Below are 22,991 nucleotides of genomic sequence, written 5' to 3' on the forward strand. Positions count from 1 at the left end.
GGCAAGGCAGGTGCGCAAGCTCAGCAAGCAGCTGTGAAGGCTCACCTCATCCAGATGGGCAGGAGGCCAATTTGTGCTGGCCCCTCTGGGGTTGGCCATCCACCACAGCCCAGGCCCCTCTGGGGTTGGCCATCCACCACGGGCCGGGTCCCTCTGGGGTTGGCCATCCACCACGGGCCGGGTCCCTCAGGGGTTGACCATCCACCAGGGCCTGGGCCCCTCTGGGGTTGGCGATCCAACTGGAAGCTCCAGAACTTCCTTCATAATAAATTAAGCACTGAATTGGCTGCCATCCTGAGTCCCTTCTGACCCCTCCCACTTATTCACTAGAGAGATAAAGACCCCAACGCGAAGGCAGTTTCCCTCCATAGTGCCCCTCTTTGGCTGATCACGAGTGCCCGGGGAAGTCACTCAGAAACAACTGTGGGACATGTCTGCTGCAAAAATCCCTCCAGTTCCCAGGAACTCGGCTCATCTGAGGTGGGCGGTGGCAGGTTTGAGATTCTAAAGTGGCTAGAGAGCTGGAGATGGAGGGTCAGTCTTCTCCAAGACACTCCCTGACCTGCTGCACCCCGGGCTTGGGGCGGCCATTTTCCAGAGGGGAAAACCAGGCTCCAGAGCCTGGAAGCTCTCCCGCAGAGCCTCCGTGACCGGGAGCCTGTCAGCCCTGGGCTCCACTCCTGCCCACGCTACCCCTCTCCGACACACCCACCTGGGCAGGTGATCACCAAGGGATCACCTGAATTTCTCTGTAGAGGTTGCTTAGTAAAGGATCCTCATGCAAACTCTCCTGTTTCTTCAGTAAAGATCTCCCGGGGGGGTGGGGGTCCTAACCATATCTGGCCCACCTGCTTTTAGCCCCCAGAATTGGGTTTTTGTTTAGTTCTTACTAGATGCACCTAATAACTGCTTACCAAGTACCACAGCGGTTATTATTTTGTGCCAGGCACTAAGTGCTGAGGTAGATACAAATTAATCAGGTCGAACACAGCCCTTGTCCCACATCAGGCTCAGAGTCTTAACCCCCATTTTACAGATGAGGTAACTGAGGCACAGAGAAGTGAAGTGACTTGTCCAAGGTCACACAACAGACAAGTGGCAGAGCTAGGATTAGAACCCAGGTCCTTCTGACTCCCAGGGCCATACTCTACCTACTAGGCCACACTGCTTTTCACTGATGCTGTTTGACTAGCAGGTGACAATAGCCCACAGGTAGGAAAAGTTTGCTCATGGTCTAGTGGAGAGTACAGGTCTGTGGGTCCAAAGACCTGGGTTCTAATTTTACCTTACCCCTTACCTTCTGAGTGACCTTGAGCAAGTCACCTACTTTTTTGGTGCCTCAGTTTCCTCATCTGTAAAATGGGAACCAGATACCTTTTCTTCCTTCTCTTAGACTGTGAGGCCCCTGTGGATCAGAGATTGGGTCTGATCTGATACTATATTGTATCTACCCCAGTGCTTAGAACAATGCTTTATACATAGTAAACCCTTAACCAGTGCTGCTCGTATTATTATTTGTATTCAGCCCTGAGCAGATCATGAGAGTTCCAAATTGTCACAGATTTTTAATGTCAAAGGGAAGGCCCACTAGGAGCCATCTAGTGGGGAGAAGCAGCAGGGCTCAGTGAAAAGAGTCCAGGCTTGGGAGTCAGAGGTCTTGGGTTCTAATCCCCGTTCCACTGCTTGTCAACTGGGTGACTTTAGGCAAGTCACTTCACTTCTCTGCACCTTAGTTACCTCATCTGTAAAAGGGGGATTAAGACTGTGAGCCCCACGTGGGACAAAATGATCACTTTGTATCTCCCCCCCAGCACTTAGAACAGTGCTTTGCACATAGTAAGCGCTTAACAAATGCCATCATTTTTTTTTATTTTTTGCTGGGCCATGAGGGTGGCTTGGGGCAAGGCCTGGAGTCTCCGCTCTCCTCAATGGGTCACAGGGGCATCCAGGGGTGGGACCAAAGCCTCTGTTCTCCCCACTGGGTCTCAGGAATGGACAGGGGATGGGGCTAAAGTGTCCGCTCTCCTCGTTGGGTCACAGGGCCAGCCAGGGGCAGGGACTGGAGTCTCCACTTTCCTGCCAGGTCATGGGGCGGCCAAGGGCAGGGACTAGGGTCTCCTCTCTCCCTGCTAGGTCAAAGGGGCAGCCAGGGCAGGAGTCTCTGTTCTGCTCATTGGGTCACAGGGGTGGCTGAGAAGGGATGGGGGCTTAGGCAGGATGCACAGTCAGCACTGGACACTGTAGAGTTCCACGCTTCCACGGATCTGCAGCTCCAAGGGCTGTTGGAGGCCCAGTGACCCAGGGTTGAACTCCCCCAGGGCAATCCCATTCATTGCCAACCTGCAGCGCCCCTCCTCAGCCAGCAGCAGCACCTAGGGCACAAGAGTGGGGAGGACCGGCCTCAGAGAACTGCACTGCCTGCCAGGGGGTGCCCTGGGGGCATAGGGGTTCTTGTACTGGAATGCCCTCCCTCCTCATATCTGACAATTACTCTTGCCCCCTTCAAAGCCTTAATGAAGGCACATCTCCTTCAATACACCTTCCCTAAGCCCTCCTTTCCTCTTCTCCCACTCCCTTCTGCATCATCCTGACTTGCTCCCTTTATTCATCTCCCCTCTCCACCCGATAGCATTTATGTCCATTTCTGTCATTTATTTATATTTACGTCTGTCTCCCCTTCTAGACTGTAAGCTCAGTGTGGGCAGAGAATGTGTCTGTTCTATTGTTTTCTCCCAAGTGCTTAGTACAGTGCTCTGCACACTATAAGTGTTCAATAAATACAATTGACTGACTGACCCATCCCCACAGAGAGGGTAAAAGGCTGAGGAAGCCCAGTTCCAGGGGAGCAGGACACATCAGGAAGGGACTTCCCACCTGGCATCAGCTCCCTACCCAGATACTGTTTCCAACTCAGTTTTCTCTTTGGGCAGATAGGCACTGCCCCTGACCAGTCTGGGGCAGAGTTTCCACCCCTCCAGGACAGAGCAGGGAAAAAAGGCTAAGACTGAAATCAAGGAGGAGACTGCAGAGGCACCAGAGGGGCAAACCAGGCCAGAAACCCAAAATGAGCCTTGTTTCCCAACACACTCCTCTCCAAAGCCCAGAGGAAGCCCCTAATTGGGTCCAGATAATAATAGTGATGTTGTTTGTTAAGCACTTAGTATGTGCCAGGTACTGTTCTAAGCACTGGGGTGGATACAAGATAATTGGGTTGGACACAGTCCCTGTCCCACATGAGCTTGCAGTCTTAATCTCCATTTTGCAGATGAGGAAACTGAGGCCCAGAGAAGTTAAGGCCCAAGGTCACTCAGCAGGCAAGCAGCAGAGCTGGGATTAGAACTCATGACCTTCTGACTCCCAGGCCCGTGCTCTATCCATTAGGCCATGCTGCTCCTCACTAGACCACATTCAGTTCCCAGGAAGGGGCTGGTCAGGGTTGAGTAAAATGCGAGGGGATTGTCTCCTGTTCCCCACATGACAGTCCACCCCAGCATCATTCCCACTTTTTTAAAACTGAGCAGCACTGCTTCTACATAGAAGTCAATTTAAAATGCCCCGTCACCTTGGGGTGATTCAAGACTTGCCCTTAACTTGATAAGTATATTCTTATATACTTGATACACTTTAGAAGCTGCATGGTGTATTGGATACAGCATGGGCCTGGGAGTCAGAAGGACGTAGATTCTAATCCCAGCTCTGCTACTGTCTGCTGTGACCTTAGGCAAGTCACTTCACTTCTCTGGGCCTCAGTTATCTCACCTGTAAAATGGGGATTAAGACTGTGAGCCTCATGTGGGACAGGGATTATGTCCAACCTGAATATCTTGTATCCATCCCAGCATTTAGTACAGTCCCTGGCAAATAGTAAGTGCTTAACACAGACCACAGTTATTATTCTCTGGGCCTCAGTTACCTCATCTGTAAAATGGGGATTAAGACTGTGAGCCCTCTGTGGGGCAGGAACTGTTTCCCACCTGATTATCTTCTATCTACCCCAGAACTTAGAAGAGTGTCTGACCCATAGTAAGCGCTTAAATACCATTAAAAAAAATTTAAAAACAAGAGCCTCGGCAATAGGCAAACCGGACTGCACCGCTGACCAGCCAGCCTGGACAAAGAGCGTTACCTCAAAGAAGCGCTGGGGATGGAAGAGGAAGGGAGGACCGAGCCGCTTCTCCTGGCCCCGCTGGGCGGTCCAGGCCAATGTCCGGTCTCTGAAGTCTGCTCGCAGCCCCACAGGATCATGGACAGTGTCAGCCTGAAGGCTCAGTGTGAACCTGAGCAATGGGACAGCAGCAGTTGGGGGTGGGGGAGGAGTGAAGTAGGGGGTGGAGGCGGTCCCTGCCCTCAGTGGATTCCTCTTGAGATACTCACTCTTTAGGCTCCTGACAGACAAGGCCCCGCACAATTATCACCTGCCCAGACCCCAGGCCATGAGGGAGAAGGCAAGAGAACGGCACCTGCTGAGGGGACAGGGAGGGAGAGTTATGGTTAAGGTGGCACCAATCCCAGGGGGTGGGGAGGTAGGTGGCGGGGCGGAGCAGGGCAGCCCGGTCCCCCACCCCCCCTGACTGGCAGAGGTGCATCGAGGCAGACCTTGAGAAAGTGCTTCCTCTGGCCAGAAAAAGGGCAAAGCTGGGGATTACCCTGAGCACTGGGATCAGAGGCCCCGCCACGGCAGGGCAGGCTGAAACTCCACCCACACCAGTATTCTGACAACAGTTGGCCTAGAGGAACAGGTGAAGGCTGCCATTCCTGACGCTTATCCTGGTGACAAGGGAGATACTTCCTGACCTTTCCCCCTTTCAACCTCTCTTGAACCCACTGGCATCTTCTGTCTGCCCACTTCCTCATGTTTGCCATCTGTCTTGGAGTTCCTGAACCTGAAGGAGAGAGCCAGGGAACTCCAGGGGCCGAGCCAGCCACTTCTTCATTCATCCAGCAGCCGCTTGGACCACAATGAGCCCAGCACCCTCTTCCACATTGCCAGCATCTGGTCCTTCATCACAGGTGTGGTCATAACGACCAGCACCTCCACAGCTGTTGGAGCCGGGCTCTCAGATTAGTTCATTCCAAGTCTCTGACAAGATTTCAGAGCTTCCAGGGCTGAAAAGAACCAAAATGGAGGCTTTCTGCCCCATTGGCTTATTGAAACCTGCCTGTTCCCAGACCTCCTTCCCTCAATATCTCTGCCCCAATTCCACTCACAAGGAAAGTTGGCAGCTTATCCCCCATTGGGGCCTAAATGGATTCCACAGGACGCTCAGCTTAAAGCAGGTGGCAGCAGTCTTGGCCAAGCAGTTAGAGAAGGGGGCCACATCCGAGGGGAAAGGTCCCACATGGTCCTGCAGTGGGTACGCACAGATCACCCACGTGCACACAGGAAGTTGGCCTCAACTGCTAGGTCCACCAGACAGAAAAGACCAGAAAAACACCCCTGAAGTCTGACCCTGACTGGGCCCCTCTTCTTAAAGACCGGGTCTGGGTCTGCTCCAACACTCCCTGCCCCCTACACTCTCCACCCTCCTCCTCCTGCTTCCGGCTTTCTAGAAGGGAAACCAAACCTTCCCTCCACCCACCTCTGCCCCTTCCGCAGAGTGCAGGAAGGAAAGGTGCAGGACTCACCAATCTGGGATTTTTCAACAAGAGAGGCTGTGAAAGAAATGGGAAAAAAGCCAGGAGACAGTCAGGATCAGAGAGATGGTTCTCCCCCAGCATGGCAGGGCCCACCCCCTCACCGCCAGGGTATTTGTGAGGTTCAAGCAAGGCCAGGGAGATGCAGACACAAATGGAGTCTCTGCCCCCATTCCTCCCCGGCATAATTTTTGTGACCCCCCCCCCCGCTGTGCAGTGACAGAGTCCGTACTGGAGAGGGAAGGGGAACTGCAGATGGGACCCCACCCTCTCCTCCATCTCACACAACACCCCCAGCATTCCCCACACTTTCCAGTTCCTTCATCTGTAAAATGAGAATTAAATACCGTTCACCCTCCCACTTGGAGTTGGAGCCCCATGTAGGACATGGACCGTGCCTGACCTGGTTATCTTGTATCTACTCCAGTGCTGAGTGCACTACTTGGCATATAAATGCTTAAGAGCTCCCACAATTATTATTCTCTGCAGAAACCTGCTCTCATCGTTGTCTCTGGAGCCAGGCGGGGAGGCCCTCCTGGGCACTTGTGAGAGAAAGGATGCCCTCCCACTCCTGCCACCAGTAACCCCAACCAAGGGTGGGTCATTATCCAAGTCGCTGGGCAGCAGCCCTGGAGGTCAAGTCACCCAAAGGCTCAGGCTGGGTTTTCATAATGAGAAAATTGGGGAGAAAGTTACAAGAGCCCAGTCAGGCCAGACTCCAGCTCCCTTCTTAGCCACAGAAGCTGGGAGGGAGGAGGCCACTGGGGCAGAATGTGATTTCTGGCTTGGGCAAGCCTGGAAGGGGAACAATGAGGTGCAAGGTCAGCGCCGGGGGAGGGAGGAGGAGCAAGGGGAGAGGGGGACTTGAATTAGGGGAGGGGAGTCTTAGCAGCCTGTGGTCCTGTCGGCAGAAAGCCCTGCTCCTCTCCCAGGAGAACACAGTGTGTCCACTGGCTCACAGGTCACGCTTCTGAGGGGGATCAGGGGAATTGCGGGAGGAAGGGGAAGTGTTGCCAGCCTCCAGTGTGGGCTGTGCCCACTTCCCGGCAGGCCAATCGGGATCGGGTCTGCCTCTGGTCTGGAACGCCCTCCCTTTTCATATCCAACAGACAATTACTCCCCCGACCTTCGAAATCTTATTGAAGGTACATCTCTCCCAAGAGATCTTCCCTGACTAAGCTCTCATTTATTTTTCTCTCACTCCCTTCTGCGTTGCCCTGGTTTGCTCCCTTTATTCACCCCCACCCCCTCAGCCCCACAGTACTTATGTACCTATCCATAATTTATTTATTTAAAGTCTGTCTCCCCCTTTAGACAGTAAGCTAGTTGTGGATAGGGAATGTCTCTGTTATATTATTTTGTACTCTCCCCAGCATCTAGTACAGTGCTCTGCACACAGTAAGCACTCAATAAATACAATTGATTGATTGATGGCGCCCAGCCCAGAGACAACAGCTTTCAAAAGGGTACAAAGGGCACAGGGCCAGGAGTCGCCAGTGTACTCACATGTCCGATGGGATAGTCTGGTCTGCTGGCCACAAATGGCTGCCCACGGAAAAGAGAAAAAACTGTTTAGAGCCAGGCAGCTTTGCCCTGATAGAACTTGTGTCTACCCATCACAGTGGCTTTCAGGAGGGCAATGACCTGGACCCGGACTGTCCCTATTACAGCGCCCTTAATAAATAGCTCTGACTTCCCAGTGGACTGATTGAAGACTGAGAGTTCGGCCACGGGCTCTGCTCTAACCCGCTCTAGCTCGACGCTCAAAATGGCCCCAGCTTCTGGGGACCAGCCCCAGCTAGATATAGCCTGGTCATTCAAGGTACAAGTGATTCCCTCGATGGACTGGGGCTGCTCCCTCCCTCCTACCAAGTTCAGCTGGGCAAAGATACCCCCATGGATATCATTTGGGCCTGCTCCATCATTTGGGGCTGGAGACTCTCCAACATGGTGGCTGGCGCATGGCTGTTGAACACAGCTGGTGAATTCCTGGATGCACGGGAGCCTCTGGGGATTTGCTCAATGGCTGTGAGCAGCAGTACATTCTGGGAATGCTATCTGGGCCCCCTTACCCTCTCATCAGACTTTGGTTAGAACCCAGTTGACCCTGAGCTCGTTGTGGGCAGTGAATGTTCCTATCAACTCTAATATTGTAGTTCCCCAAGCACTTACTATAGTTCTCTGCACTCAGTAAGCACTCAATAAATATGACTGATTTGGTTTGGGCCAGGCTGGAGTTAGGAAAATCTGGGTGGGAAGGATTTCACCCTGCACTTTCTGCTGGTAATTATGATCCCACACCTGAACCAAAGGAGGAAGTTCTTGTCTTCAAACCAGTCCAACTACACTAATCTGCATGGCTTGAGGGGGGTTGAGGGTTGCGATTTCCCTCAGGCTGAGGTTCATGTGAACACCACAGAAATTTCCCTGGGCAGTTCTGTTCTTTCAGAGAGAAGCAGCGTGGCTCAGTGGAAAGAGCCCCGGCTTGGGAGTCAGAGGTCATGGGTTCGAATCCCAGCTCCCCTGCTTGTCAGCTGTGTGACTTTGGGAAAGTCACTTCACTTCTCTGTGCCTCAGTTACCTCATCTGTAAAATGGGGATTAAAACTGTGAGCCCCACGTGGGACAACCTGACCACCTTGTATCCCCCCAGCGCTTAGAACAGTGCTTTGCACATAGTAAGCGCTTAACAAATACCACCATTATTATTTCAGAGGTCATCGTAATAGTTCATGGTCTGCTCAGGGGCCAACTAGCAAATCATCAAATCCAAATGCTGGAAGGACAAATCAATCATATTTATTGAGCAGTTACTGTGTGCAGAGCATTGTAACTAAGCACTAAAGAGAACACAGAGTTGGTAGACACACTCCCTGCCCACAGTGAGCTTACAGTCTAGAGGACTGTCCTCAGTCATCAACACCTCTTCCTCAACCTTAACTTTAGAGGACACTCAACCTTAGAGAAGCAGCATTGCCTAGTGGAAAGAGAACAGACCTGGGAATCAGAGGACCTGGGCTCTAATTCCAGCTCCACCACTTCTCTGCTGCATAACCTTGGGCAAGTCACTTGACTTTTCTGAGCCTCATTTCCCTCCTACTTAGACTGTGAGCACCTTGATTACCCTGTATCTATCCCAGGGCTTAGTCCAGTGCTTGGCACGTAGCAAGCGCTTAAAAAATACTACAATTATTATTATTATGATGGAGATGTTCGGAAACCACACTGCTGACCAGATGCTGCCTCGCTTTGGTTCAAAGGGAAAATTACATTGCTGTTCAGGAATCCGACTGCCTTCACCATGATGTCACCAAATATGCCCAGGGTATCCACGTGGGGCAGAGGAAGCCGGTAGGTGTAGTGCAGAAAATGCTGGCCATTGACGCTCACCTGGAAAGACACAGATGGCAGAGAGGCAGCATGGCCTAGTGGAAAGAGGGCAGGCTTGGGAGTCAGAGGACCTGGGTTCTAATCCCAATCTGCCATTTGCCTGCTGTGTGACCTTAGGCAAATCACTTCACTTCTCTGGGCCTCAGTTACCTCATCTGTAAAATGGGGATTAAGACTGTGAGCTCTATATGGGACAGGGACTATGCCTGACCCGATTATCTTGTATCTACCCCAGCGCTTAGTACAGTGCTTGGCACAGAGTAAGTACATAACAAATACCACAGTTATTGTGTTTTCCCTTTTCCTGCAGCCCCATCACTTCTCCCTCAGTTCCACCTACTCTTCCACCTACTCCCCAGCCCCACCTGTCCCCATAAACATACACACACACGGAGCCCCCACCTGTCCCCCTAAACATAGACACATACGTAGCCTATACACGGGAGCAGGGGATTACTGGAATTACATCATTGTAATCCTGACAGCAGGGATCAGCTGACAAAGAGGAGGTCAAGGCAACCACTGGGTTTATTCTTTAATAAATTTTCCTCTTTCCTACCCAGGGAATGTCTTGTTTTGTTTGGAGAAGCAGCATGGTTTAATGGGTAGAGTACAGGTCTGGGAGTCAGAAGGTCATGGGTTCTAATCCCAGATCCGCCACTTGTCTGCTGTGTCACCTTAGGCAAGTCATTTCACTTCTCTGTGCTGCAGCTACCTCATCTGTAAAATGGGGATCGAGATTGTGAGCCTAGTAGGGGACAGGGACTGAGTTGAACCGAATTTGCTTGTACTCACCCCAGTGCTTAGTACAGTGCCTGGCACATAGTAAATGTTTAACAAATACCATAATTATTATTATTGTTTACCAATCCTCGCCTAAACTTCCTAAGAACGGAAATGCAGACCTCTAAACCAGTCTGCTGGCTATTTGCTAAGGGTCAGGCAATGCCACCTCGTGTTTATTGGGAAAGTAGGGCGGAGGGCAGGAGGAAAAAAGCCTCCTGGGTTGGAGCAGCTCCATATGCCCCACTCTCTCCACTCACTGACCTTCACTTCCTCCCTTTCAAACAGGAACAAGAGCAGAAAGCTGGCCCCTCTCTGCAGGCCCAGGCCGGGCCACCTGGCCTCTTGCAGCCACTGGCCCCCATGAAGGGTGTTACAGACGACGTGGGGCTTAGAGGTGTGGAAGCGAGGGTTAAAGTGGATGGCGATGTCCGGCCTGGGCCACAGGCTGCAGCCACACTGAAAGTCGATCTGGAACCTGGTGGGGAGAGGAGAGGGAGGCAGGGAAGTCAGGAGTAGCCTGGGACCACCTGGTCTGTGGTGGGGTGACCAGAGGGCAAGGTGGAAAGTGGCAGCCTCACAAAGTTGGGCTGGGCCAGAGGACAAGACCCCACTTGGGCCCAGGGGGGCCTTGAGGGACCCTCCACCCACCACCTGAGTCCTCCCCGCCCCACCCCCAATTGTGACCTTGGGCCTTGGCGTTCTTTTCTGTGAAATAGGGATGGGACCCTCTCTCTGGGCTACCCTGAGGTGAGGGAAGGAGGAAAGGGTTATGTCAGGCCCCCAACCCCCAGCCCCTTGCAGATGATGTTTAGGCCTCCTCATCCTACCCACCCCCCCCAACTCCTCCCTGCCTCTACCTGTCCGCTTCGTGAGGGACCGCCCCCTGCACCATCACCATCTTCCCAGCATACAGGCCGCCAAAGATCGTGGTCACATATGGGATGACCTGTAACAGCCCAGAGAGACAAAGCATGCTGCCGTCGGTCCCGAGTTATCGACCCCATGCCAGATGCTGGGGGCGGGGTAGGGGAGGGAGGAGGCATTTATTATTATTATATATTATTATTAATAATAATGCTATTTGTTACACAATTACTATATGTCAAGCACAGTTCTATGTGCTGGGGTAGATACAAGCTAATCAGGTTCCCAGTCTGTATCATCAAGAGGGGGTATGGGATGGTCTGTTTATGCCCTGCTAGCTTCCCAGGACCAGCTGCACTAATTCCTGCCTTAGAGGGGCAGCATTAATCCCAGGTGATAATAATAATAATAATGCAATGTATTAAGTGCTATGTGTCAAGCACTGTGCTAAACACGGGTATTGATACAAGATAAACAGGTCTCACATGGGGCTCACAGCCCAAGTAGGAGGAAGAACAAACAGCCACTGAATCCCCAATCTGCAGATGAAAGAACTGAGGCACAGAGAAGTGAAGTGACATGCCCGAGGTCATATAGCAGATAAATTGGGGAGCAGGGTTAAGAACCCAGGTCCTCCGACTGCCAGGCGCACATTCTCTCCACTAGGTCACGCTGCTTCTCACTGGTAATCGGTATGGTCGGGGACTGGGCTAGTCCTTTTAGCCTGACCATCTGGGATTGGGAGTGTAGAGACAGGTTTGCATTTCCTTTCCGTGGGGCTTTATCTTCTGGACCGTAAACTCACTGTGGGGAGGGAATATGTCTGTTTATTGTTATACTGTAATAATAATAATAATGTTGGTATTTGTTAAGCACTTACTATGTGCAGAGCACTCTTCTAAGCAAAGGAGTAGATACAGAGTAATGAGGTTGTCCCACGTGAGGCTCACAGTTAATCCCCATTTTCCAGATGAGGTAACCGAGGCCCAGAGAAGTTGAGTGACTTGCTCACAGTCACACAGCTGACAAGTGGCAGAGTGGGGATTCAAACCCATGACCTTTGACTCCCAAGCCTATCTACTCTATCCCAAGCCTACGAGATGTTCTTTCCCTTGACTCTATTTATTGCCATTGTTCTTGTCTGTCCATCTCCCCCGATTAGACTGTAAGCCCGTCAAACGGCAGGGACTGTATCTGTTGCCGACTTGTTCGTTCCAAGCGCTTAGTACAGTGCTCTGCACATAGTAAGCACTCAATAAATACTATTGAATGAATGAATGAAGCCTAGTGGCTCTATCCACTGAGCCATGCTGCACTTTTCCGAGCGTTTAGTATCAGTGCTCTGCACACAGTAAGTGCTCAGTAAATATGACCGACGAAGGTAGAGCATCCCCAGAACTTCCTTCTGATGCGGAGGGGGCCTGCAAGCAGGGAGACGGAAATAGGAGTCAGGGCAGTTGCAGTCTCCTTACCTAAGGGCTGACCTCAACGGCTCTGAGGCGGAGGCAGGGTCTTTTGGTTAGGAGGGGCATTAAGATCAAGGTTGAGAAGGAGGTGTTGATGACTGAGCACAGTCCTCTAAACTGGGAGCTCCTTTAGACTACGTGCTCGTTGTGGGCAGGGACCTGCATTCTAGTCCCGGCTCCACCACTTGTCTGCTGTGTGACCTTGAACAAGTCACTTAACTTCTCTGTGCCTCAGTTACCTCATCTGTTAAATGGGGAGTTAAACGGTGAGCCCTGTGTGTGATACAGACTGTGTCCAACCTGATAATCTTATATCTACCCCAGGACTTAGAAAGGTGCCTGGCACATAGTAAGTGCTTAACACATACCATAATAATTGTGGTGTTAAGCGCTTATCATGTACCAAGCTCTGTACTAAGAGCTGGGGTGGATACAAGCAAACTGGGTCAGACGCAGTCCCTGTCCCACATAGGGCTCATAGTCATATTTATCGAGTGTTTATTGTGTGCAGAGCACTCTACTAAATGCTTGAGGGAGTACAGTATAACACACACTGGCACTGCCCACAAGGAGACTAGAAGGGAAGACAGTCTTAATCTCCATTTTACAGATGAGGTAAATGAGGCAAACAGAAGTTAAGTGACTTATCCAGGGCAGCAATGCAGCTTAGTGGAAAGAGAATGGGCTTGGGAGTCAGAGGTCATGGCTTCTAATCTAGGCTCTGCGATTTAGCTGTGTGACTGTGGGCAAATCACTTAACTTCTCTGTGCAACTGTAAAATGGGGATTAACTGTGAGCCTCAAGTGGGACAACCTCATTACCCTGTATCTACCCCAGTGCTTAGAAGAGTGTTCTGCACATAGTAAGCGCTTAACAAATATCAACATTATTATTATTATTATTATTATTAAATACGAGATAACTGGGATGGATATGGCCCGTGGCCTACATGGTGCTTAAAGTCTAGGTAGGAGGGAGAACAGATATGTAATCCCCCTTTTATAGATAAGGAAGTTGAGGCCCAGAGAAGGGAAATGACTTGCCTGTGGTCACAGAGCCGTTAAGTGGCAGATCTGGGGTTAGAACCCAGGTCCTCTGACTCCTACCCCCGTGCTCTTTCCAAAAGCTGGAGAAGCAGCGTGGCTCAGTGGAAAGAGCACGGACTTTGGAGTCAGGGCTCATGAGTTCGAATCCCAGCTCTGCCACTTGTCGGCTGTGTGACTGTGGGCAAGTCACTTAACTTCTCTGTGCCTCAGTTCCCTCATCTGTAAAATGGGGATGAAGACTGTGAGCCCCACGTGGGACAACCTGATTCCCCTATGTCTACCCCAGCGCTTAGAACAGTGCTCGGCACATAGTAAGCGCTTAACAAATACCAACATTATTAAAAGGCCAGGCTGTTTCCCAATCTTAATTATTCTTAATGAACCGAGCCGGTTGGGCCGCGACTCCCCAAGGAGGGGCTCTAACTAAAGGCAGCTTCATTCCCTTTTTTAATTAAGTCCCATTAATTCCTCACACTCTCCCATCCCCGGGGGCTTGAGGCTGCCAAGACGTCTCAGGGTTTCATCAACCGCTTGGACCCGGGGCTAAATTACCCTTGTAAGCAGATCTGGGGGGTGTAAGGGGGCGCTGGCCGCACCCCAGACCCTGCCCCAGTCCTTCCAGGGGGCACATTTGGTCAATCAGTCAGTCAATCGTATTTAATGATCCCGTACTGGGTGCAGAGCACTGTACTAAGCGCTTGGGAGAGCACCCTATAACAACGATTAAGAGTATTAGCCCCACGCGGGATAAGGACTGTCCAACCTGATTAACTCCTAACTACCCCAGGGCTTAGAACTGTACTGAGCACATAGTAAGTGCTTAGCATATACCGTAATTACTATTATTATAACAGACACAGTGCCTGCCCAAGGCGAGGTAACGGTCTAGAGGGGGAGACAGACATTAATAGAAATAAATAAATTGCGAGTTTGGACACAGTCGTTGGTACAGTGCCTGGCACATAGCAAGCGCTTAGCAAATACCTAGCGCTTAGAAGACTGCTTGGCACATAGTAAGAGCTTAACAAATACCATTTATTATTATTATTATCATACAGGGGTCCCGTCCAAACTACTCACCGGGTGGAAGACCGGAGGCTGCAAGATGAAGCTGTCCTGCAACGTGTCCATCCCTGCCCCGGGCCCGGCTGCGGGGGGCGACCCTGCGCCCCGCGTATTTGGACCTCAAAGCACCCAAGTCCTCTCCCAAATCCCTCGGGGTCCTCAAGCCCCCCCCTCCACCCGCCCACCTTCTGGGATTGGGAAACTGCCCAGCGCGAAAACCAGCGAGGCAGGAGCCCAACTTCGGGTTGCAACCGGATACTGGGAATGCAGAAGCTGCTAAGCATTAACCCATTCATGGGCCGGCTCACAGGGGTGGAGGGGGGGGGTCAGATCCGGTCGCACAGAGAAGCGATCGGGAGGCAGAAGGAGCTGGGTTCTAATCCAACCTCTGCCACTTGTCTGCTGTTTGACCTTGGGCCAGTCGTTTCATTCATTCGATCGTATTTATTGATAATAATAATAATAATGGTATTTGTTAAACACTTACTCTCTGCCAAGCACTGTTCTAAGCGCTGGGGGAGATACAAAGTCATCAGCTTGTCCCACGTGGGGCTCACAGTCTTCAGCCCCATTTTACAGATAACTGAGGCACAGAAAAGTTGTGACTTGCCCAAAGTCATAGCTGCAGAGCCAGGATTAGAACCCATGACCTCTGGCTCTCAAGCCCGTGCTCTTTCTACTAAGCCACACTGCTTCTCTGTTTAGGGAGCGCTTAGTGTGTGCCATGCGCTGTACTAAGCGCTTGGGAAAGTACAATACAGCAACAGTGACAATCCTTGCTCAGGAGAAGCTGGCAGTCTGGGGGCAGGAGTGGGGGAGGAGACAGGCATCAGTACAAATTAACATACATCAATATAAGTAAATAAAATGACAGTTATATACATAAGTGCTGTGGGGTCGGGGAGAAAGCAAAGGGAGCAAGTCAGGATGACACAGAAGGGAGCGGGAGATGAGGAAAAGTGGGACTTAGTCTGGGAAGGCCTCTCGGAGGAGATGTGCATGCGTTCAGTAAAGCTTTGAAGCTGGGGAGAGCAACTGTCTCTTCCCTTCACTTCTCTGTGCCTCAGTAACCCTATCATTTACCCCATCCTACTCCCTCATACTCTGACTGTGAGACTCATATGGAACAAGGGCTTGTGTCCCACCTGAATACCTTGTGTCTACCCCAGCGTTTAGAACAGTGCTTGTGAGTGCTTAACAAGTACCATATATACACTGTTACCTGCTTGTTAGGTGCCAAGCACTGAATATATGTGTGTTCATTCATTCATTATTCATTCATTCATTCATTCAATCAATCATATTTATTGAGTGCTTATTGTGTGCAGAGCACTGTACTAGGCGCTTGGAAAGTACAATTTGGCAACAGATAGAGACAATCCCTACCCAACAATGGGCTCACAGTCTAGAAGTGGGAGACAGACAACAAAACAAGTAGACAGGCATCACTGTCATCAGAATAGATAAATAGAACCATAGATAAATGCACATCATTAATAACATAAAAAGAGCAATAAATATGTGCAAATAGATACAAGTGCTGTGGGGCAAGGAAGGGGGTACAGCAGAGGGAGGAGTAGGGGCAGTGTGGAGGGGAGGAGGAGCAGACGGAAGGGAGGGCTCAATCTGGGAAGGCTTTCTGGAGGAGGTGAGCTCTCAGTAGGGCTTTGAAGAGGGGAAGAGAGTTAATTTGGTGGAGATGAGGAGGGCGGGCATTCTAGGACAGTGGTAGGATGTGGGGCGGGGGTTGACGGCATGCAGGTGGGAACGAGGCCTGGTGAGGAGGTGAACGGAGTGTACGGGGTGGGCAGTAGAAAAAAAGAAGGGAGGTGAGGTAGTAGGGGGCAAGGTGATGGAGAGTGTGGGTATATATGTGTGTGTATAAACACAGACTAAGGAGGCTACAAATAAAATCCCTCTGGCTTTGCACCCAAACAGCTCCCTGGCCCAGGGCCAGCTGAGCTGCCTTGTGGCAGTAAATTCAGGTGATTGTTCGAGGGATGGATGGCAGGCCCCATTAGCTCAGGATTGTAGGGAAGGAAGGTTGAAGGATTTGGCCTCCAAATCCATCTGGTCTCCCTTGGGTTGGAAAAATCTTTAAATCCAGGCCAGTTTCCAAGTTCGGTCAATTTACAAAGCCCTAAAAAGAAAATACTCTCGCTTACCGCTAGGAGACAGCATTACATCATGTATATTTGCTGTACAAGGGCTTTGGATAGTCTCCTTAGCCTTCCTTCCCCAGGCATTGGTCCGGGCTTTTTAAGGGGGTCTTTTTGCTACTGGTGCACAGAATCAAGGAGAAAGGAATTTCTGGGACTCCTCAAACCGGCTTCCCGGGCCCCTCTCCCCCCAAGCAGGGCTCTGTATGCTGAAAGAGGGTGGTAGTATTGCTCCATCTTCCCCTGCACTTCCTTCTTCTTTCACAAGTCTTTGAAGTGCTGAACTGTCCCTCTGATTAAATACCCTCAGGTTAGGGTCCGTTGTCCGGAATATCAGTCAATGCCATTTACTGAACATTTACTGCTATATTGTGCTTTCCAAGTGTTTAGTACAGTGCTCTGCCCATTGTAAGTGCTCAATAAATACGATTGAGTGAATGAATGAATACTCTGTGCAGAGCACTCTACTTAGCGGTTGGGAGAGTACAGTATTATAACAGGATTGGCAGACATGTTCCCTGTCCATGAGTTTACAGTCTAGAGAGCTCACCTCCTCCAGGAAGCCTTCCCAGACTGAGCCCCCCTTTTACTCTGCTCCTCCTCCCTTCCCCATCGCCCATACTCCCTCCCTCTGCTCTACCCCCTTCCCCGCCCCACAGCACTTGTGTGTATTTGTACATATTATTCTATTTCTTTTATTAATGATGTGTATAGATCTATAATTCTATTTATTTTGATGCTATTGATGCCCATCTACTTGTTTTGTTTTGTTGTCTGTCTCCCCCTTGTAGACTGTGAGCCCGTTGTTGGGTAGGGATTGTCTCTACCTGTTGTCGAATTGTACTTTCCAAGCTCTTAGTACAGTGCTCTGCACACAATAAGCACTCAATAAATAATAAATATGATTGAATGAATGAAAGGGGGAGACAGACATTAATATAAACAAATTATGGATATTTACATAAGTGCTGAGACTACAATATCTTCACCAAAAGTAGTTCTGCCCAGGCCTGCTTTCTTTCCCTAGTTAATTTCAGCTCTTTCAGCTCAGCCCCCAAACCACTCCCTTAGAAGAGGCCGCTGATCTCACTCACCTGGACTGTTGCAGACCTCTCCTCCGGAATTCTGCCACCACCCCCAGAACCACCCCCCCACCGGGGATAATAATAACAATGATGGTATTTATTAAGCACTTACTATGTGCCAAGCATTTTTCTAAGCACTCTACTCCACTCTCCAAGTTATTGTTCCACTGTGTCCATCTTCTATCTGTAATCTATTTTATTGTCTATCTACCCCACTATATTGTAAGCTTCTTGTGGGCAGGGGATCTGTCTACTGACTCTTTTTTTTGTATCTTTCCAAGTGCTTAGTACAGTGCTTTGCCCACAGTAAGTGCTCAACAAAAGCCATCGATCTGTTGTTTTCTTTTGACCCGTCACTCCTTCCTTCCAGAACTTTCATGGTTCCTCATTGCCTTACGATTGGGTCAGAACCTTCACCCTCTGTTTCCCTAGGCTTTCCCCTCCTTGTGTTTCCTCTTACTCTAATAATAATAATAATAATTATGGCACTTATAAAGTGCTTACTGTGTGCCAAGCACTGTTCTAAGAGCTGAGGTAGATGTGAGTTAATCAGGTCAGACACAGTCCATCATTCATTCATTCATTCATTTTATTGTATTTATTGAGTGCTTAGTGCTACAGAGCTTAGAACAGTGCTTTGCACATAGTAAGCGCTTAACAAATGCCATCATTATTATTACTGTGTGCACTGACCTAAGTGCTTGGGAGAGTACAATAAACAGACACATTCCCTGCCCACAATGAACTTCAAGTTTAGGGGAGATAATACCTGGGGAATTTGTTAAGCATTTAATTATGTAGTAGGCACTGTACTAAACCTCTGGGGTGGTTTCGAGCAAATTAGGTTTGCTCTTGGGGCTCACAGTCTCACTCCCCATTTTACAGATGAGGTAACTGAAGTCCAGATAAGCTAAGTGACTTGCCCAAGGTCCCACAGCAGACATGTGGCAGAGCTGGGATTAGAACCCAGGTTCTTCTGACCCCAGGCCCGTGCTCTATCCACTAAGCCATGCTGCTTCTCTCTGCCCCTTCCTTCCCTCTGTTCTTCCCAAACCCATTTGCTCTATCTCTTCCTTTCTGACTCTTCTCCATCTGGGTCTTCTCCCAAAGACACTGAGGCCTGAAAAGTCTCCTCCAATTTCCCACACTCTCTCCTCTCCCTCTTTCAAGCTGCTTCCAAGAACCCCACCTCTACCACACTGGTAAGGTAAAGGGGTGGTGGGCAACCCAGCTCCATGGCAACCAAGGAGATCCCCTAACCCCTCTGCCCCCAGAGCAGCACAACCACCGGCTCTGCCCTCCTCAGGCAATCAATCATATTTATTAAGCACTTACTGTGTCCACAGCACTGTAGTAAACACTTGGGAGAGTACAATATAACAATATAACAGGCACATTCCCTGCCCATAATGAGCTTTCAGTCTAGAGGGGGAGACAGACATTAATAGAAATAAATGACAGCTATAATAATAATGATACCATTTAAGTGCTTACTATGTGCCAAGCACTGTTCTAAGCGCTGGGGGAGATACAAGGTAATCAGGTTGTCCCACGTGGGGCTCAAGGTCTTAATCCTTATTGTACAAATGAGGTAACTGAGGCACAGGGAAGTTAAGTGACTTGCCCAAAGTCACACAGCTGACAAGTGGCAGAGCTGGGACTAAACCCCACAAACTCTGACTCCCAAGGTCATGCTCTTTCCACTGAGCTATTTTGCTTCTCTACATAAGTGCTGTACATAAGTACTGTGGGGCTGGGAGGGGGATGAATAAAGGGAGCAAGTCAGGGTGACGCAAAAGGGAGTGGGAGAAGAAGAAAGGGGGGCTTAGTCAGGGAAGGTCTCTTGGAGCAGATGGGCCTTCAATAAGGCTTTGGCAGGGGGTGGGCAGAGAGTAATTGTCTCTTGGATTTGAGGAGGAAGGGAGGGCATTCCAGGCCAGAGGCTCGCTGTGGACAGGGAATGTGCCTGTTTATTGCTATATTGTACTCACTCAAGTGCTTAGTACAGGGTTCTCTGCACAGTAACAGCTCAATAAATATGATTGAATGAATGTCATGGGCAAGAGGCCAGGGGCGAGATTGAGGAGATGGAGATTCAGTGAGGAAGTTAGGACAGGACCCTGCTCCAGCCAGGTTGAGGATTCCCCACCAGGAGCTGGTGCAGTTCTGTCCTGGACTTCCCATCCCAAATGCCCGCCTCCCTGGCATCAAACGTGGTACAGAACTGGCAGCAGATGGCACCGTATTCTGCTTTGTACTCCCAGCCTCTGCCCCCTCACCCAACCTGTTCTGTTTCTGTGAAGCCTCCCGTAGGCAGAGAGGTATCATAGTTTCTTCTGACTCCCCCTTAACTGATCCCTCCTTGCCTAAAAAATCACCCTACCTTCCACCTGTTCTGCATTAATTTCCCTATGTAATTCATTCAGCGCATTTTTAGTTATTGGTTTGTCCTTTTGCATCTGTCTGCATCAGACTATAAATGCCTAGAGGCCAGGGCCCAGGGCTGTTTAACTTGCTTTGGGCAGGAGTCAGGCCAGAGCCCTGTGATTTGAGAGAATGTTTTTGCTGATGGTAGAGATGAGAAAGAAATCCTGAGTCCATACCCTGTTCTTCTCTGGGCTGGAAGGCAATGGGAGGTGTTTCTGCCCACAAGATGACATATTTATTGAGCACTTACTGTGTGCAGAGCACCATACTAAGTGCTTGAGAGAGTAAAAAGAAGAGAGCCAGTAGACATGTTCCTGCTCACAATGAGTTTTCCCAGTTTGTGTACTCCTTTTGCTGGTTCTGAGGATTTTTTAATTTTTTTTTTAAGCTCCTACTATATGCCAAGCACTGTACTAAGTGCTGGATTAGATATAAAATATTCAGGTTGGGCACAGTTCCTTCTCATTATGGACTCCCCATCTGAGGAATTTAAAAAACCACCTTACACTTTAGGCAAGTTCAGGTCAGTCAATCAATCATATTTATTGAGTGCTTACTGTGTGCAGAGCACTGTACTAGGGGCCTGGGAGAGTACAATATAACAGTAGACAGGTTCACTGTCCACAGTGAGCTTAGTCTAGACAGGAAGACCAACATGAATATAAATAAATTTCATAAATGAATATAAATAAATACATGAATGCTGTGGGGCTGAGAAAGGGATAAATAAGGGGTGCAAATCTAAGCACAAAAGTGGAGGGTGACACAGTAGGGAGTGGGAGAAGAGGAAATGAGGGTTTAGTCAGAGAAGGCCTCTTGGAGATGTACTTTTAATAAGGCTTTGAAGTAGGGGAGAGTGATCACCTGTCAGATATGAAGAGGGAGAGTGTGGCAGAACATGGGTGAGGGGCCGCTGGCAAACCCACTTGGGTTAAACTCACTTGGTTTCCATGTTACGGAAGCAGCCCCAGTTTCCAGGAAGAGATGGTTGGAGGAGTTCCAGCCGATGAGAAGCTACATTCCACGCAGCTGAGGATGGAAGTTTGCTGAGCTCCCCAAATGGCCTTCAGCTGGGAAGCAGTGTGCCCTAGTGGAAAGAGCCCTGGCCTGGGAGTCAGAGTACCTGCCTTCTAATCCCGGCTCTGCCATTCACTTTAGGCAAGTCACTTAATTTCTCTGGCCCTCACTTCCCTCCTCTGCAAAATGAGGATTCAATATCTGTTCTCCTCTGTGGAAAAAAAATGGTCAGCATCTAGCAAAACCCTCTTCTCTTCCAATCCTCCCCTCGCCTCTAAACTGGTTTGTCTCTAGGCCTGCTTGATTGCCTCATAGCAGGATATTCAAGACAAGCCCATCATATATCATTTTCCCCTTGATCCATTTTACTTATCTTATCACGGAGATTAGGATATCAACTCTAGACAGATGAAGTTGTTCCTCCCCTAGCAAAGTCAGGACCTCTGGCCAGTTTATCAGTAGTATTTGATCAGCTGAAGAACAAAGTATGACCAGAAAATTGCCCAAGTAGGAAATTATTGCTGCCCTTTTTAAAGTTTGTATCTCTGATATGTGTGGAGCTGTACCAACTGTATATATGGAAGCCCTGAGTTGAGCTGGCATTGACTAATAATAATAATAATTATGGTATTTACTTAATAATAATTATGGTGCTTACTATGTGCCAAGCATTGTTTGAGCGCTGGGCTAAATACAAGGTAATCAGGATGTCCAATGTGAGGCCCCCAGTCTTAATCCTCATTTTCCAGATGAGGTAACATCAGATGAGGCCCAGAGAAGTTAAATGACTTGCCCAAAGTCACAGAGCAGACAAGTGGCTGAGTGGGGATTAGAGCCCACATCTTCTCACTTCCAAGTCCGTGCTCTTGCCACACTGCTTCTCAAACTCTGCCATCAACCACCATTCTCTACTAGAGAAGCAGTGTGGCTCAGTGGAATAGAGTACGGGCTTGGGAGTCAGAGGTCTTGGGTTTGAATCCCCGCTCTGCCACTTGTCAGCTGTGTGACTGTGGGCAAGTCACTTAACTTCTCTCTGCCTCAGTTACCTCATCTGTAAAATAGGGATTAAGACTGTGAGCCTCACGTGGGACAACCTGATGACCCTGTATCTACCCCAGAGCTTAGAACAGTGCTCTGCACATAGTAAGTGCTTAACAAATACCAACACTAGTATTATTATTATTATTATTACTAGCGCTAATAGGAGTGCTAGTAGAAATAAACTTGCCTCTGACATACCCACTTGAATATGATGCAGAATGTGTGATGTTTTCTTCTGCACCTCCTGTCTCTCTGGTCTCTCATTCTCAGTGTCTTTTGCAGGTTCCTCCTCTACCGCCCAACCCTTAATTGTGGGAGTTCCTCAAGGTTCAGTTCTGGGCCTCCTTCTATTCTCTCTCTACATCCACTCCCATGGTGAACTCAGTCTCTCCCATGACTTTAACTACCACCTCTATGTGGATGGTTCCCGTGGCCTAGTAGATAGAGGACAGGTATGGGAGTCAGAAGGATGTGGGGTTTAATTCCAGCTCTGCCACATGTCTGCTGTGTGACCTTCAGCAAGTCGCTTAACTTTTCTGTGCCTCAGTTACCTCATCTGTAAAATGGGGATTAAGATTGTGAGCTGCATGTGGGATAGGGACTGTGTCGACCCAACTTGCTTGTATCCACCCCAATGCTTAGAACAGTGCCTGGCACATATTAAGGTTTTAACAAATACCATTATTATTATTATTATTCCTAAATCTATACCTCCACCACTCATCTCTCCCCTTCTCTACAGTCTTGCATTGCTTCTTGCCTTCAAGACATCTTGAATTGGATGTTCCACGAGCACCTCAAATGTAGCATATCCAAAATAGAACTCCTTATCATCCCACCCAAACCCTGTCCTCCCCATGATTTTCCTATTACTGTAGACAGCACCACCAGCCTTCCTGTCTCACTAGCCTGTAACCTTGGTGTTAACCTTGATTTCTCTCTCATTCAATCTACATATTCAATCTGTCACTAAATCCTGTCAGTTCAACATTGATGACATCACTAAAATCTG

The 22,991-nt window shown here is 49.4% G+C and overlaps 1 protein-coding gene across 3 annotated transcripts in view; it reads right to left on the minus strand.

Annotated features, from left to right (window-relative positions):
* Positions 1-1,852: 1,852 nt before the first annotated feature.
* Positions 1,853-22,991, minus strand: part of LGALS12 (galectin 12) — a 37,087-nt gene continuing 15,948 nt past the window's right edge. The window contains exons 1-9 of one of the 3 annotated variants that reach the window (XM_029059539.2): positions 14,266-14,488; positions 10,667-10,755; positions 10,071-10,284; positions 8,904-9,023; positions 7,141-7,179; positions 5,626-5,652; positions 4,375-4,463; positions 4,127-4,277; positions 1,853-2,372 (exon numbers count right to left, since the gene is read on the minus strand). In XM_029059539.2, coding sequence (XP_028915372.1) covers positions 2,226-2,372; positions 4,127-4,277; positions 4,375-4,463; positions 5,626-5,652; positions 7,141-7,179; positions 8,904-9,023; positions 10,071-10,284; positions 10,667-10,755; positions 14,266-14,316 — 927 coding nt within the window. In that variant the 5' untranslated portion in view covers positions 14,317-14,488 and the 3' untranslated portion in view covers positions 1,853-2,225. Of the gene's footprint in view, positions 2,373-4,126; positions 4,278-4,374; positions 4,464-5,625; positions 5,653-7,140; positions 7,180-8,903; positions 9,024-10,070; positions 10,285-10,666; positions 10,756-14,265; positions 14,489-22,991 lie in introns of those variants that run through there. The other 2 variants (XM_039911300.1, XM_029059537.2) reach the window with 2 other exon arrangements.

The sequence above is a fragment of the Ornithorhynchus anatinus genome, chromosome 3 (genome assembly GCF_004115215.2).
Source record: "Ornithorhynchus anatinus isolate Pmale09 chromosome 3, mOrnAna1.pri.v4, whole genome shotgun sequence".
Lineage (NCBI taxonomy): Eukaryota > Metazoa > Chordata > Mammalia > Monotremata > Ornithorhynchidae > Ornithorhynchus > Ornithorhynchus anatinus.